This window comes from Mirounga leonina, unplaced genomic scaffold (genome assembly GCF_011800145.1).
Source record: "Mirounga leonina isolate KUSES-001 unplaced genomic scaffold, KU_Mleo_1.0 Mir_174, whole genome shotgun sequence".
In the NCBI taxonomy this organism is placed as follows: domain Eukaryota; kingdom Metazoa; phylum Chordata; class Mammalia; order Carnivora; family Phocidae; genus Mirounga; species Mirounga leonina.
The window spans coordinates 33,335,957-33,351,967 of NW_023270451.1; the positions used below are offsets into that span (position 1 = coordinate 33,335,957).

At 40.4% G+C, this 16,011-nt stretch overlaps 1 protein-coding gene across 1 annotated transcript in view; it reads left to right on the top strand.

The window, feature by feature from the left end:
- The first annotated feature begins 3,048 nt into the window (after positions 1-3,048).
- The window catches only part of LRRC72 (leucine rich repeat containing 72), a 46,637-nt gene continuing 33,674 nt past the window's right edge, over positions 3,049-16,011 (top strand). Inside the window, exons 1-3 of the mRNA XM_035020669.1 lie at positions 3,049-3,141; positions 7,685-7,758; positions 13,785-13,854. Coding sequence (XP_034876560.1) covers positions 3,049-3,141; positions 7,685-7,758; positions 13,785-13,854 — 237 coding nt within the window. The remainder of the gene's footprint in view (positions 3,142-7,684; positions 7,759-13,784; positions 13,855-16,011) is intronic.

The window sequence follows — 16,011 nt, forward strand, 5'->3', positions numbered from 1 at the left end:
AAGGCAGTCAGTGTTTCTTCCTATAAGACTTAGAGTAACATGAAAGACTCATGGAGAATTCCAGGAATTCTCAATATTCCATTTCATTCTCATTTTGTGTAAGCAAAAAAAATTGTAACTGTCAACTAAAATGATATTTTACCTAAACTTATAACAATGAAAATGTTGACACTGTGCTTATCAAATATCATAAAAAAGATATATTTTTATACATATAAGAATATGTTTTGATTGTGGCTGATATGTTGCTCATTCAATGCAGATTCTCCACAGTAGAAAATGGCTGATAATGATTATTTCATACAATAAATATTTTTTCACTCACTTGGAAAAATAGCATCCAGGCTGATTATTGGAAGACTCAAGGCAAAATTAAGAATATTTTTTAAAAATTATTTAGCTTTCATGATAACCATCACACCCATAATTTTTTTTCTCACACATTTTCCACTGGAAAATTCTTCTTAAAAAACAACCGCATGTCAACATCTCAACATGAACTTTTACTCTGTGAACAGTACATACTATTTGTCTAGAGGAGTGTTAAATAGTAGATTTTTGAGCTAAACTCCCAACTTGTTCATTTTGCTACTGAAGACACTGAAGCCCAGAGACATTAAGTGACTTCAAAATGGCCAACAACTAGTTAATGTCAGAGCTGAGACCAAACCCCACATGCCCTGACTTGGAGCAAAGGCTCTTTCTTCTTATCCAAAGCCACATACATGATATGATAGAGCTTTCAAACTGGGGTATGCACACCCCTGCAGGCACTGGCAATATGCCAGGGAGGTAAAGCCACAGGATAAACACAGGGTGTCTTGCTTCAGTGTAAATATTACTCAAAGATTTGAGGGGAGGTAGGAAAGCAACTTTATTTTTATATTAAAAAAAGATTGATTGTAAAGCAGAATGTACATTTTACATGGATTTTTAAAATTTCAAGCTGAATTCTTCAGGCTCTAATCCCATCTCACATGAGGTAAAAAAAAAAAATCTCTCTGCTCACTCTGCTAGGGATACTTCTTTCGTAAAAATTTTGTGCCGCCAATGTGAGGATTTCTAGGAAGTTCCTTTTTACCAAAAAAGTGCTTCGCTAACCTCCATCTTTGACATTCTGTAATTAAATTTGCATTACTTTAGTCCTTGTGATCAGTTAAATTGTGAATTTTGGGGTGCCTTGGTGGCTCAGTCATTAAGCGTCTGCCTTCAGCTCAGGTCATGATCCTGGAGTCCCAGGATCGAGCCCCACATCGGGCTCCCTGCCCAGCGGGGTGTCTGCTTCTCCCTCTCCCACTCGCCCTGCTTGTGTTCCCTCTCTCGCTGTGTCTCTCTCTGTCAAATAAATAAATAAAATCTTAAAAAAATAATAAAATAAATTGTGAATTTTTCTCAAAGAGAGAATACATTAAGACCTTATAATAAATGAGTTTCTGAGTTCCTTTACTAAGAATAGGGCTTTTTTAAAAATTCTTTTTCTCTTCTTAATATTGAGTAAAAAGATTTAAAAAATAAAGGTTACAATTTTTAAATGTGATTTTAGTAGACATTAACTGACTAGTAGTTTACTTATGTAAGACGCTCTGTAAAAGTATTTTGCATATGATTCTAAAACTCACATTTGTGTAATGTACGAAGTTGAACAAAATATATTTCCATTTTTTCATGTAGCAGACACATGAATGATATTTGAAATTCTATAACCCATATTTAACAGCAAAAATGGGAGACAAGAGAGCAGAAAATTATTTTATGCATTTTCTCAGTGGATCATTCCTCTCAGCTGATTTTTATTTCTGGGATATAAAACCACTTCAACAATCGCTCTCAAATGATCCCTCCTTCTGTGATAACTTGGAAGACTTCTACCCACCCACCTCTACCAGACCCAAACACATTTCAGAAGTACTAAAAGAGTGTGTGTTTGATTTCCCCGAGACATTTTTAAACGCTCTATTCCAACACCAGCATTTTTTTTAATGCAAGTAGCCTGACCCATTTCTAACAGCTACATTTAATTCTCGATTGCAAGTTCAAATTTGGACCCAAGAAACCAACTCATTCAATTGAATAAACATTTACTGAATGCAGTGTACTAGGCCCCGGGCAGAAAATAGTGATGACACGGAGAGAATCCTGCCTCCAAAGTGTCCCAAGCTAGTGGGGAACAAAACTCACATAAATAAGATCATAACATAGCCTACACAAGAGGTTCTAAATTCAACAACAACAACAACAACTTGAACATTGGAAAAAACTTGCCAAACAGTGGCTCAACTTACCCATTTTCTGCCAGAGGGAGGACTTTTCAGCTGCTAAACCAAAATGCACTTACCCTTCACTATACGATCAGCCAAGAGTTGCAGTTTTCTGTGCGCCTGGGACCTGGGGCTCCTTGATAACTGCTACCTCCACCTGCATCCTGGGACTGGGGCTAGGATGAGCCAAGTAAGACACTGGCCTTAGTACAAAAATGTAAAGCATCCAAACTCAGCAATCAAAACAAATGTCTTATGCAATATTTTTTTTTAGAAATTCAAAATTAATACAACAGCATTCATGATGAGCAGAATGTCAAAATTTTAAATGAAGGCGGGATGAGCAGTCCTGATTTCTTTTTTCTTTTTTTGCTTCAGGCTCCGCTAGGATTCTGCAGGGCATTCCTTCACCCCCACACTCCATATGCGGCCAGTGGTACATCTCATCTTGGGAAAGCTAAGTTTTCTGATATTTAGAGTTCAGATCAATGAAATGATTGTTAGTGGGTGATTGCCATTGGGGGTGCTCTGGCATAGCTGATCACCCGACCTCTGGCACCCCCAGCAAGCTTCACCGAACACTGAAGAAACGTGACGGTGTCCGAGGTACGACACGGTGGGCACTGCAGGGCCACACGTGAAAACGTCATAGAAGGACTGGCTTTAAATCTTCCCTGGTTTGGATTGGCTTTTAAGTCGCCGAGATGGCGGTAACTGTTGGTAACGGAACAATGAGCTGTGGGGCTGGGTTGGGTGGATGGTAGGTGCTGCTCGCCTCCCTGGTGCCCCGATGGCCTGGGACCTGAACCGTCTGCCCCGCATCTCCCTGCACCCTACGAGCTTAGTCAGGGCTCCGGAAGCTGCCCTCGAGATCAGCCGCAGGGTAAGCGGCACCCCGTTCTCCAGGCCATGAGCCCCCCCACCCCCGCGTCCCTGCGCCAAAGCCCCAGCCAGCGCGAGGCTGCCCCTGGGGTCGGCCTGAGGGGGTGGAACAATGGCAGACCCTGGGCCCTCCACTGGGGCGAGAGCTTTGTCATCTCCAGGGTCGGGTTTGGGGATGCCTCTGATCCCCGCTGGTGGACTTAACGTCAACCTTTTCTGGCTTGCCATCTGCCCCATATGTAACAATGGCCGTTTAGAGATCAGATAATAAAGCCCTAAATTTGGAGTCTTGACTCTCCCACAAATATAAGTAACCCAGAAATGCCGTTCCCCTAAAGTGCAAATGGACACACGGAGGAGGAAGGTTTCTTTGATGAGCCGTACAACAGCGTTGAGGGCGGTTAAGATCGAGGCTTCGAGAACGCTTGAGCGGGAAAAGCGGTCAGAATTGTTGGCCACAGGAGCTAGCCAAGGGCTGAAGAGTCCGGGGACGTGTCTGGGGAGGCTTGGGCTGCCCTGTAACTCAGGGCTGGGGCTTCCGTAAGGATTTGAAAGCTGCTCGCACTGAGTCCTAACGAAGCTGCGGTGCGTGTGGGTTGCATGCAGCTGTAGGAATCTATCATTGCAGTGCCTGAGTCAGCAAAGGGAATGTTTTCTTCTATAGATTTTCATACAGATTTCACTCTTCTGGGATTTAATAATCCCACAATTTTCAAATACATTTTTTCCTGTTTTTTTTTTTTTTAAGATTTTATTTATTTGAGAGAGAGAGAATGAGAGAGAGCAAGCACATGAGAGGGGGGAGGGTCAGAGGGAGGAGCAGACTCCCCGCGGAGCAGGGAGCCCAATGCGGGACTCGATCCAAGGACTCCAGGATCATGACCTGAGCCGACGGCAGTCGCTTAACCAACTGAGCCACCCAGGCGCCCCATTTTTTCCTGTTTTACCTAGATCCTCAGGCAACGGGCAGGGGAGGAAACCTCTGTTGTCCTCCCTGTGCCAGAATCATCCACACCCCACTTCCATGTTGGATTGTGTTTGGTTCCCTGTTTGGTTAATGAGTTAATTTGAAATCTGACTGCCCCCCTCTCGCACCCTCCCCCCATCAGACAACTGTAATTGTCCGCATTCAATACCTTTTGTGAGTAATATCCTCTACTCCCCTACACAACACTGCGGATTCAAATTCTACCTTCTTGAAATTTGCTTTCTGGGCTCCCACTGTGTCCTTGTTTCTCCTTCTAACTTTGTAACCATCCCTCCAAACCCCCTTCCTTCTGCTTTCGCAGCTTGACTCCCTACTCTCTCTAAATGTGTACACTTCCCAGCGATCGAGCCGGGGTCCCACTCTCTTCTGTGCACCGACCGGACTGGCCAGGCTGTCCATCCCCAACCTGATGCCTCTGCTGAGCTTCTCTCTTCCACAGGCAGCTTTCTGGTAGACGCCTTGACCCCTCTGTCTCACCAGCACCACAATTTCAGCATTTCCAGCTGAATTCATCTTCCCTTCCAAGTCACTTCTCATCATCACATCATCACATTAGCATCACCACTTGTGACTTTGCTCGCCCTTATTCTCTGCCCCATTATTTGCCAGTTTCTATCAATTCTCTCTGCACACCCTCTGTCACATCTGCTCACTGCTCCTTCCCACTTGCCACTCTCCTGGCGCCTTGCCTTGATTGGGCAGAGGCAGCCTTGCTTCCTGTCTGCAGTTCTCTCAGCACCTCGGCCCATCGTACACGTTGCTCTTGCAAAGCTGAGGCCTTGCTGCGTTGACAGATCCATGCGACCCAAGTATGCATAGACAGATAAACAGAAAAGCAAAATGGTAGTATATACCTACAATAAAACATGATTCAGCCTTAAAAAAGAAGGAAAGGCTGACACACACTACAGTTTGGATGAACCCTGAAGACCTTATGCTGAGCTAGATAAGCCAGTCCCACAAGGACAAATACGGTCTGATTCCACTTAGATGGGGCACCTGGAGTAGTCAAATTCATAGAGACAGAAAATAGCAGGGTGGTTGCCAGGGGCCGGGGTGGGGGGGAAGGGGAAGGGGAAAATGGGCAGTGAGTGTTGAATGCATACAGTTTCATTTGGGGAAGATGAAAAACTTCTGGAAATGGATAGTGGCCATAGTTCCACAGAACTGTACAGTTAAAATAGTAAATTCCGCATTCTATATATTTTACCACAATAAAAGAAATAGTTCAGGGAAAGAATGCTTGTTGTGCTCATTTAAATGAAAGGACTACGCTGCTCGTGAAGTTGTGTGTTGATTGGGAACTGCAACTGTTCCACCGCAGATTCACTGAAATTCGAAACTTCTTGGCACATTTTTGGGTTCTTTGGTACTTTGACATTAATACTTGTTACTAGATTCATATGAAGTTTTCGGTTGGAAAGAAACATACCATGATAAAAAGCTGCGTAAATAAATAATTAATTATACCTGGGATTTACATATTCTGCTGAAAGTTTCAATTTCCTTTTTCATCTCTGAATTTTCAAAGTTTGACTTAAATCCTTAAATATTCATCCCATGGCTAAAATTTTCAAAATTTGTATTAATTTCTGAAGACTAACCTAATAGGTGTTTATTTTAAAATATTCAAATATTATTTTTATTTTTGTCAAATAATTATTTTTAAATGTATTGCTGAGAACATGAAAATCCCGCATGATTTCAAGTGATAATTTTATTAACAATTTGGAGTGTGTGCATTTGTATGCATATAAATGTCTTTGGTGGCACAATTGGTTAAGCTACGGGCTCAGGTCGTGATCTCAGGGTCATGAGATCCAGCCCTGCATGGGGCTCCACAGTCAGCACGGAGTCTGCTTGAGTTTCTCTCTCCCTCTCCGTCTGCCCTTCCCACTTGTGCTCTCTCTCTCTCTCTCCCTCTAAAATACATAAATAAATAAAAAATAAGTGTCATTGGTAACAAAAATAGTGTTAGACATGTACTGCCAATGGCATTTTTACTTTTGGATGTGTAGATATCTATCTCTATATATTTTTAAGCTACTACACAGGATTCTATTATGGAGTTACATGTTAATCTAACCTCTATTCCCATTAATGTGAGACATATTTCACAAATGTAGATAATGTATGCTGAGATAAACAGTGAAAATCAAATCGTGTATGTGTGCTCACGCACACCCTGCTATATTTTTGAGTGCTGGATGCAGAATGGCAGGATCGAGTTAAAGGCACGTTTATAACTTTCATAGTGATTTGCAAAGTTTTAATTCTACTTTGGTCTTTGATATCCCAAACACTTTGACACAGCTGAGAGTGACTGTGTATAGTAGAAGCCGATAGTTTAGATGTTTAAGTTAAACCATCCAGACCCAGATGCGGAAGCCTCCTCCAATGGGCTTTTTCCAAGCCCTAAATTCATCTTGCTCTTTATTGAGTCACAAAATACCCTGATGGAAATGCCTCCACCTGAGCCAATGAATTCTCTGAGCCCCAAGATTCAGCTTGTGTGACAAGATAACAAAGGAAGTTTGGGATATAAATTAGCAGTGACACTCAATCCCTGATATATCTATCTTCCTCACTTCTTTTGATATGTGTTCATCCCATTAAATCTAACTTTTATTAAAAGTCTTCTACTAAATAACAAAACTCTTGTCAAAATTTCATCAATCACTTGCTGACATCACAACCTCACCGCCCACAACAAATCCCAACTGAAATTTGGTCACTGTTTTGACTCTGATAATTACAATGTTTGTCAGATTCCAGTAGTGCAACAATTATACTTTCCACTTTTGTTGTGTCTTGTTAGCTTTACTCCTTCATGGCAAATTATAGATGGGATTTAATTTTTCCATATCATCTTAGGCCATGTGGCTTGTAAATGTTATTTTGTAATCTAGCAAAGGCTCTTAAGAAAAAGCAAAGCGCTTAAATTGCTGTTGTTGGATTTGTATTTTCAAAACAAAGCCTATGGGAATAAAAATTACTCTCCAGCAAAAATTCCCACGGTGCAAGTATGTTAGTAACTGGTGAAAAATGAAGACACGGTTCCTTTGCAAAGAAAGGGAAATGACATTTATTCACTGATGCATTCGTCTGACATTTATTGAGAACTCAGTGTCAAGCACCTATGTGATAATGTGCATTGTATCTTATACTCCACCTGCCATCATGATACCAAATATCTTCCGTAAATATGAATTCTTCATGTTTGAAAGAACATTTAAGAATATTTAAAGACCAAATCACTTTGCCTCATAGAGAATCGAAAACTTGTTTTTGGTGCATATGGACACATACACATTTTTTTCTCTTTGATTAAAAATTATTTACACATCGGTGCCCAGGATTAAGGATAATGAAATTCAACCACAAAAATGATTAAATAGTATATAATTGTAGTGTTGGAATTTATCAGTTTAGAGTGGTTGCCTCCCTATTCACCTTTCTTTTGATCTTCCTGTAGACGTTATTGTTATTGACTGCAAATGTCTCCGTATTTTTGCTCAGTGGAATGTGGCTTGACAGGTTAATTATATGTTATCAGGCAGTTGAAGATCAACTAAAGATTTGTGACTTCAAGAGGGATGCTGATGTCTTTGAGCTGTTCCTTTCTCAAAAGTAAGTGTACTTTAGGGCGCCTGGGTGGCTCAGTCGGTTGAGCGACTGCCTTTGGCTCGGGTCGTGATCCTGGAGTCCCGGGATCGAGTCCCGCATCGGGCTCCTGCTCCGCGGGAAGCCTCTCCCACTTCCCCTGCTTGTGTTACCCTCTCTCCTTGTGTCTCTGTCAAATAAATAAATAAAATCTAAAATAAAATAAAATAGGGCGCCTGGGTGGCTCAGTCGGTTAAGCGACTGCCTTCGGCTCAGGTCATGATCCTGGAGTCCCGGGATCGAGTCCCGCATCGGGCTCCCTGCTCAGCGGGGAGTCTGCTTCTCCCTCTGATCCTCCTCCCTCTCATGTGCTCTCTCTCTCATTCTCTCTGTCAAATAAATAAATAAAATCTTAAAAAAAAAAAAAAAACGCAAACTACCTCCGCTAGGAGTTCATGGCTACCCGACAGATGCCAAATTATCACTTTAACAATTAATGATGGGGCGCCTGGGTGGCTCAGTTGGTTAAGCGACTGCCTTCGGCTCAGGTCATGGTCCTGGAGTCCCGGGATCGAGTCCCGCATCGGGCTCCCTGCTCGGCAGGGAGTCTGCTTCTCCCTCTGACCCTCCTCCCTCTCATGCTCTCTGTCTCTCATTCTCTCTTTCAAATAAATAAATAAAATCTTTAAAAAAAAAAAAAAAGTAAGTGTACTTTATATAAGAAGTAGAAGATCATCATATTATGTTTCACAGATTCAAATGTTTTTTTTTTTGAAAAAAAAGATTTTATTTATTTATTTGTCAGAGAGAGAGAGAGAAATAGAAATAGAGAGCAAGCCCAAGAAGGGGGAGCGGCAGGCAGAGGGAGAAGCAGGCTCCCCCCTGAGCAGGGAGCCCGATGCAGGACTCGATCCCAGGACCCGGGATCATGACCTGAGCTGAAGGCAGACGCTTCACTGACAGACGCCCAGGTGTCCCAGATTCAAATGTTCTTTTCCATTGTTTTCCCCAAGGACTGGAGAGGCAAGTACCACACTCTAATTACTTTACCATTCATTGGTGTCCACAGTCTCTACTAGAGAGGCAAGATGGAAATGGATAAAAACAAAGAGTATGGAGCCAGGCTGAGTTTGAAGCCCAGCTCTGTCTCTTCCAGCTGGGTAATCTGGGGCATGTCATCAACCTCCCTGTTAGGGTTGTCAGGTTTAGTAATAAAAATACAGTAAGTCACGTGTGAATTTCAAAGAAACAAATGAATGTAATTCTTCTTCAGTATTAAGTTTGTCCCACACTTCCTTGGGTTTCTCTGAAATTCACATGTAAAAGGGTCTCGTATTTCATCTGGCAAGACTCCTGCCTGAGTATAATCATGCTATCTTCGTCACAGGGTTGCTAGGTGAAGATTAGGTGAGTTAGTAGAAGATAGAAGAGGGCCTGGTACACAGTAAGCACTCAGTGAGCATTAATACAGTTAATAATATTACTATTATTAGAGAATAATGGCTCATTATACCCCTACATTATAATAATAGTCCTATGATACTATACCCGTAGCCAACAACCCCTGTTCTATTTTACTAGTAAGTAGGAAACCTTCTGCTTATGCCCTCCAACTCCCCAAGCTGGCAGCCAGCAAAGTGGGTTCTTCTTCTGCAGAGCAGTCACAGGGCCTGAGAAAGAACCCAGGGGTAAGAGGAAGAGGAAGTTATGGGTTGGGTGGGACTCCGACACAGTTTTTACTTGCCTAAAAGTGACATCTGTGCAGCTAGACTTTGCATTTAATAACAATGATCCTATTCCTACTCTTCTTTCCCCCTTCATGCTTTTTTTTTTTTAAGATTTTATTTATTTATTCATGAGAGACAGAGAGAGAGAGAGAGAGAAGCAGAGGGAGAAGCAGGCTCCCAAGGAGCAGGGAGCCCGATGCGGGACTCTATCCCAGGACCCCGGGATCATGACCTGAGCCGAAGGCAGACGCTCAACCATCTGAGCCACCCAGGCACCCTCCCCCTTCATGCTTTTTAATCTCTATGAACTCCATGTATGATTTTAAAATAGGTTTGACATATTTCTACTCATATGTAAACTTTGGAACTCAGCTACTCTTTTTCTTTTTTTTGAACTCAGCTACTTTCTCAAGAAGATGTCCTACTTTATCATTGAGGTTAATCACTTTATCTCTGGTGATATGAGGAAATCCTTTATTAATAAACATATTTCTTTTGTTATGTATATATATACACATTTTCAGATTATAAGTGCAGAGAAAAATATTTATCATGGTAACAGTCCCGAATCTCTTGGTAGTAAGGGGAAAAATAGCTGGCCAATTTAAGATTTTTAAAAATATATATTTTAGAATGGAACAGGTATGGTAGATAATTCTGACACACTTAAAGTCACTCTTTGAATCTTTCTATAGTTTTACAATAACAATACGTATTTTATGTGGTCAAAAGATTGCAACTCTAAGCCTTTCATGATTTTAACAACAGTACACTGCAAGGGTAAGTAGGGAACAATAAGAAAAGCTTTAAAATACTAGAAAGAAAATAGAAATATTGATCCACTGACAGTGGGAAATTAATGGTCTTCTCCAGTGAAAGACAATACATTTTATATCCCAAGAATACTAAGTTACCATTTAATCCATCCGGATACAAAAAAAAAAAAAAAAAAGTTTCTCAGTCCAGACACCAATACACTGGGTAAACTAGGTTATTTGCCTGAGTCTCTGTTGCCCTGGGTGTGTGTGTGTGTGTGTGTGTGTGTGTGTGTGTGTGTGTGTGGAGGGAGAGATCTTATCCAACATCTCCTTGAGTAATCACGGAGAACACATACAACAGTGCTGACATACTGTTGTCAGCACGAGTCATTGCCATCATTAGTAGAATTTCCTCTTTGTCTTCCATCGGTGTCACCTTGAAATGCAACAGCCCATTATTGATTTCGAACAGGTTAATTACAGGACTAACCCTTCTAACTTGAGTTAAAATCCCTTTAAAAGGGAATCACTTTATTACATTATGTAAATAGCTGGAAATCCAGCATCAATCTCACAGGAAAATTTACAGGAAAATTTATGACATTAATTTGACACAGGTGATATTTCAAAGTATTAATGTGTTAAAATATCTTTTCTGGGAAATCCTTGGGGAAATCCTCTAAGTGGGGCTTGAGTTTCTCTGCTACCACATAATTGTTTTATTTTTCACGGGAACGGATGAAGCCAATGTATTATCTTTTTTGCCCAATGCAATAATTTAGGTATACCAGGATCTAAATGCTTCTTCCCAGAAATAGGCTACATATCTACAGTGAGAGAGGAGCATGCATTATGTGTATAAGTCTCCTATTAGAAGTTGCTTTTGGAGAGTCTGGAATATTTCATTGTGCCAGAGAAGCACTCAAAGAGTAACAGCACATGTCTAAAGGACGTGTAGTCTGCTTGAAGTCTTTTGTTTGGGCTAATTTGAGAATTAAAAAAAATGGAAAAGGATTAAGAAAAAACTTCAAATACAAGTATGGTGGGAAAGAGAAAGACCGAAAGAGAGGAAGGGGAGGGGTGGATGTTCTTTCCAAGTTTTTATTGAAATCGCAGGTAGTTAACATACAATGTAATATTAGTTTCACGTGCAGAATTTAGGGATTCCTCACTTACATAAAACACCCGGTGCTCATTACAAGTGCCTTCCTTAATACCAATCACCTATTTAACATAATAACAGCTAATAAGTGGAAAAAGAATAAGAGCATAGGAAAAATCAGCATTGTATCACCCCAAATCTTCTGACTGAGCAAGGACCATCAGCTGAAGCGAAAGCTGTGTTGTGTTTTTTCAATCCAGAATCCCATTGACATTCGAAACACTATTGGTTCCTACTTGGACAACGTCCAAGTAATATGTGGGTCCAAGTAATATGTGGGTAAGTGGTTGGGGCATGAGACACACATGGTCGTTGGAGGTTTGACCCACATATTACTTCTCAGTGACAGCATTTGTACCCTTACAATGGAGAGACTTGGCAGATGCAGTCCAAACCAAGGGGCTGACCTTCCTTCACCAAGAGGGTGGGACAAAGTGACATTACCTGCCTCCTCCTGTGATGCAGTAATCACCACCTTTGTTCCTGAAAAATGGTCCACCTTGAAGTTAATCATGAGGAAGGAAGCAGACAAACTGGGAACGTGAGACATTCTATCAGACAACTGTCTGGACTCTTCAAAAAGTCAATGTCAAGGTAATAAAAGGAGACTAAGGGATTATATCAACTGAAATGCAATGCATGAATGTCAATGGGATTCTGGATTGAAAAAACACAAACTATTAAAAAAAAAAATAGGAGCAACAGGGACAACTTGAATATGGAAAAGAACGTTAGATGATATTTTTGAATTCAACTTAATTTTTAGGTGTGATAACAGTATTGTGGCTATGCAGGAGGATGTCCCTCTTTGAGGAATATGCTTGCTGAAGCATTTAGGAGTGAGAGCCCTAACGATGATAAGTCTGCAATTTATTTTCAAATGATTCAGCAAGAAAATTATCAACCAATAAGTACATATATTACATAAATAAGAGAGAGTGACCTTAAGTGTGGCAAAATATTAAACATTATGAGGGCTATACAACCTTTCATTGTATTATTCCTTCAACTTTTCTTAGTTTTGAAATCCTTCAATATAAAAACGTTGTTGAAAGGGGTTTCTTTCGTTTAGAAATATTGTTTGCATGACTGAAAAAGTATGTTTTCCTAAAAATTTTCCTTAAAAATTTCATAAATTTTCATTAAAGTATTTCAAAAAAAAATATTAGCCCCTCAGTATCTCAAAGTTAAAAAAAAAAAAAAAACACTTGTGAAAGGATGTTGCCACAAATGAGTTAATATATGTAACATTAATGAACCTTAGTATTGGTGAAAGGCTTGGAAAACTGCCTGGCACAGAGGATGTGCTCCATAAGTGTTTGATGCATAGAGACATACCTGTATACATACCCGACCTGGGCACAGTTTCTGTCCTGAGAAATAAAAGAGATCTGAATATTCGAGCCCACAGCAATCAAGGACCAACTATCCTCAGGGCTTTGCCCGATTTGCTGATCACTCCTCCTCCCCACCCCATGCCTGTCCCTTTGCTAAGAGAGCAGCATCAGCGACAAGGTTCAGGATCACCTGCACAGTTCAAGAGGGATGGTAATATTTTGACCCCATATTTAATAAACAACAAAGGAAGAATAAAACACTTCACCTGGTCTCTGTCTCTTGGCACACGGTCATTTCCACATCTTAAATACAACGTGGCCAAATCTATTAAAAAATTAGTACTGACAGTCTACATGTCAAAACTCTTACCCTGTTATTAACATGTCCTGCCAAATGTCCCCAGTAATGTTATGACTACAAAATGCTCTATTTCCTAATTTTAGAATGAAAAGATATTAACTCTTAGTATATTAACCAATGAGACAATGCTCAGGACAAACTAAAAAATAAATAAATAAAAGTTGTTTCTGTCATATAGCTCACTGAAATTGACTCTGAAAATTGAGGGACAAAATGTCCTACTCCACGTTTAATAAATCAATTTTAACAATAAAAAAAAAAAATACAACGTGGCCAAGATCTGGACAAGCCCAAAGTAACAACCTTGCAGACGTTGTCCAAGTAGGAACCAATAGTGTTTCGACATTTAGGCGCAAATCCAATGTCTTCCACACTTACTTTTCCCCCTCTGCCCTGTCCCCAGTAAAATCTTTTTTTTTTTTTTCCAATTAAGGTCCCAATAAATGTAATCATAATGAGGTGTAAATTTCTAGTAATGTGATAAAGTGTTTCCTTCAGTATTTCCTTTAAACTGGTTGACAAAAATCTTAATCCAAATGAATGAAGTTTTAATGATGGTATTTTGGAAATTAGTAGGTAGATGTGCCAACAATTATGAAAGAACAAAGAGAGAGGCCTTTCCAGTTATTCCAAAGTCCTACTATATAACCCACCTTACCCATGAATAAATTAATTATTGCTAATGCTTACTTTTTCTTTCCTTTCCAGGGATCTGACAGAGGTCATCGATCTATCTAGGTTTAAAAAATTAAAATACTTATGGCTACAGCACAACAAGGTAGTGTTATATTTTATCTTTAAATAGCTCTGTAACTAAATCACTATCTATTCTCATGTTTATAATGGAATTAGTCTTTAAAAGTATTAATATTTTATACTCCTAACTTTAGGTAAGAAACTTTATACACACACACACATGCATATACTGCTATATCGACTAGCACAATTTGTGAGATGTTATCAGATTGCAACTTTACTTTCGTCTCTCATGTCCTGTCAAAACTGCCCAGTGGAGGTTATTTCTTCCTGGACTCCTGGAAGAAAACCTCGACAGTCTTAGTGACTTTTCTCATCTCTCTTATGTAATTCAAAATCTTATAGTCCACTGGACTCCTAGTCATGGTTCCAGTTCAGAAATGAGACTGTCAGGGCGCCTGGGTAGCTCAGTTGGTTAAGCGTCAGACTCTTGGTTTCAGCTCCAGTCAGGATCTCATGGATCGTGAGATTGAGCCCTGAGTAGGGCTCTGTGCTCAGCGGGGAGTCTGCTTGAAGATTTTCTCTCTGCCCCTCCCCACACTTGCTAGCTAGCATGAGTGCTAAAATAAATAATAAAAGTCTAAAAAAATAAAATAGGTCTTAAAATAAATAAATAAATAAATAAATAAATAAATAAATAAATAAATAAATAAGTAAGTCTTTAAAAAAGGCAATGAGAATGTTTAGAAGAGTATATTAATTCACTTTCAATCTTCATTTGTAAATGAGACATCTCCCTACATCCCCTTGCTTATCCAGCTGGGGTTGACTGCAGGTGCCTTTTTCATTAGCTAGGAAGGTGTACCTGGTTGTTTTCCTCTCCTTTCCCTCTCCCCAGCCTTACCCAAGGTTGATATGGAATTAGGAGGTGTGGAGGAAGGGCTGGAGAGAAACAAAGTTCTTATCTGATCTGTACCATCTGGTACTAACAGATCTTCAAAGTCAACTTCTTTTCTCTCAATGGATTATTCAGAAGTAGGTTTCTTCAACTCTAATTCCTCTTCGCTGGCCACTCCTGACTTCCCCTCCCCTTTTATCCCAGTCGTACCTACAAGTGACAGTCCCTGGGCTGTGGCAGACTACTCTCTTGGGCGGGATTCCTTGTAAAGTACCCCAGATCAATATGCCTTCCGTGGCCTGGCATGCACTTTCCAGCACTCACACACCTTTGTCCGGCTGTCAGAAGCCAAGGGAGGTGGTTACCTCCCAGCTGCTACCCAAGCTGATCTAGTTTTCTCAGGAACTGCCAGACATTAAGCCAACATGTCCCCAACTGCAAGGAGCTCTCGTCAAGGTCACTGAGTATGGCCCTTAAAGCTTCTCTTAGAGGCTAAGGTACAGGAGGCGATGCCCTCCCACTGCGGGTGTCTGACTGGGGCTCCAAGTTCCCTCCACGGCAAAGAGCAGGGCTGAACTAAAATGCAAATCCAAACAATCATTAGAGTTAACTAGTCAGTTGGTTATTCTCAACTTTCAAAAATTTGACGTTCCAACAGCTTGTATTTTTGTTCGTTATAAATTGATGATCCAGTCTGAACATTTTGAATTTAGACTTTCAAACACTAGTTGATTAGAAAGAATTTCACTTTTCAGCAGTCGTCTGCTTGTCAACAGTAGCCCAGACTCACAGCCCTGAATCCCTGAGCAGCCGTGTTTATAAAAGCATTGCAATATTACATGGCATTTTCAGTCTTCTTTTTTTTTTTTTTTAACCAACTAAGTGGGAAATGGAAAATGAAAGTGCTTTTCGTATTAAGTGTAAGCATAAATCTCATAAGCTTGAAATCATTTCTAGGAGAATAAACGCAATTACCTTCAAGACCCAGGCGACTAGCTACTGAAATGGAAAGTGCACGCACCACTTAAGGGCACAGGAGTTTAAAACTCTTTTAAACACCCTGCCAGAAATTATCCTGGGTCACAGTGTGTGACCTCTGATTAGAAAAAGATGGAAATCATCAAAAGCATGGCACAAATGACTAATCTTTGTTTTCCACGTGTGCCTCTTGTGAGGGTTCAGTTCTTAAGGGAAGAACATGGGGGAGATATAATTAGGATTTTTAAAACTATTTTTTGGCTTTTGGTAGTGAACACCACCCCATCTCCAGCCATTGAATTTTCATACAATTGACACAGATACATTAGGTCCATAGGAAGGGATTGTATATGCTGCCAACTA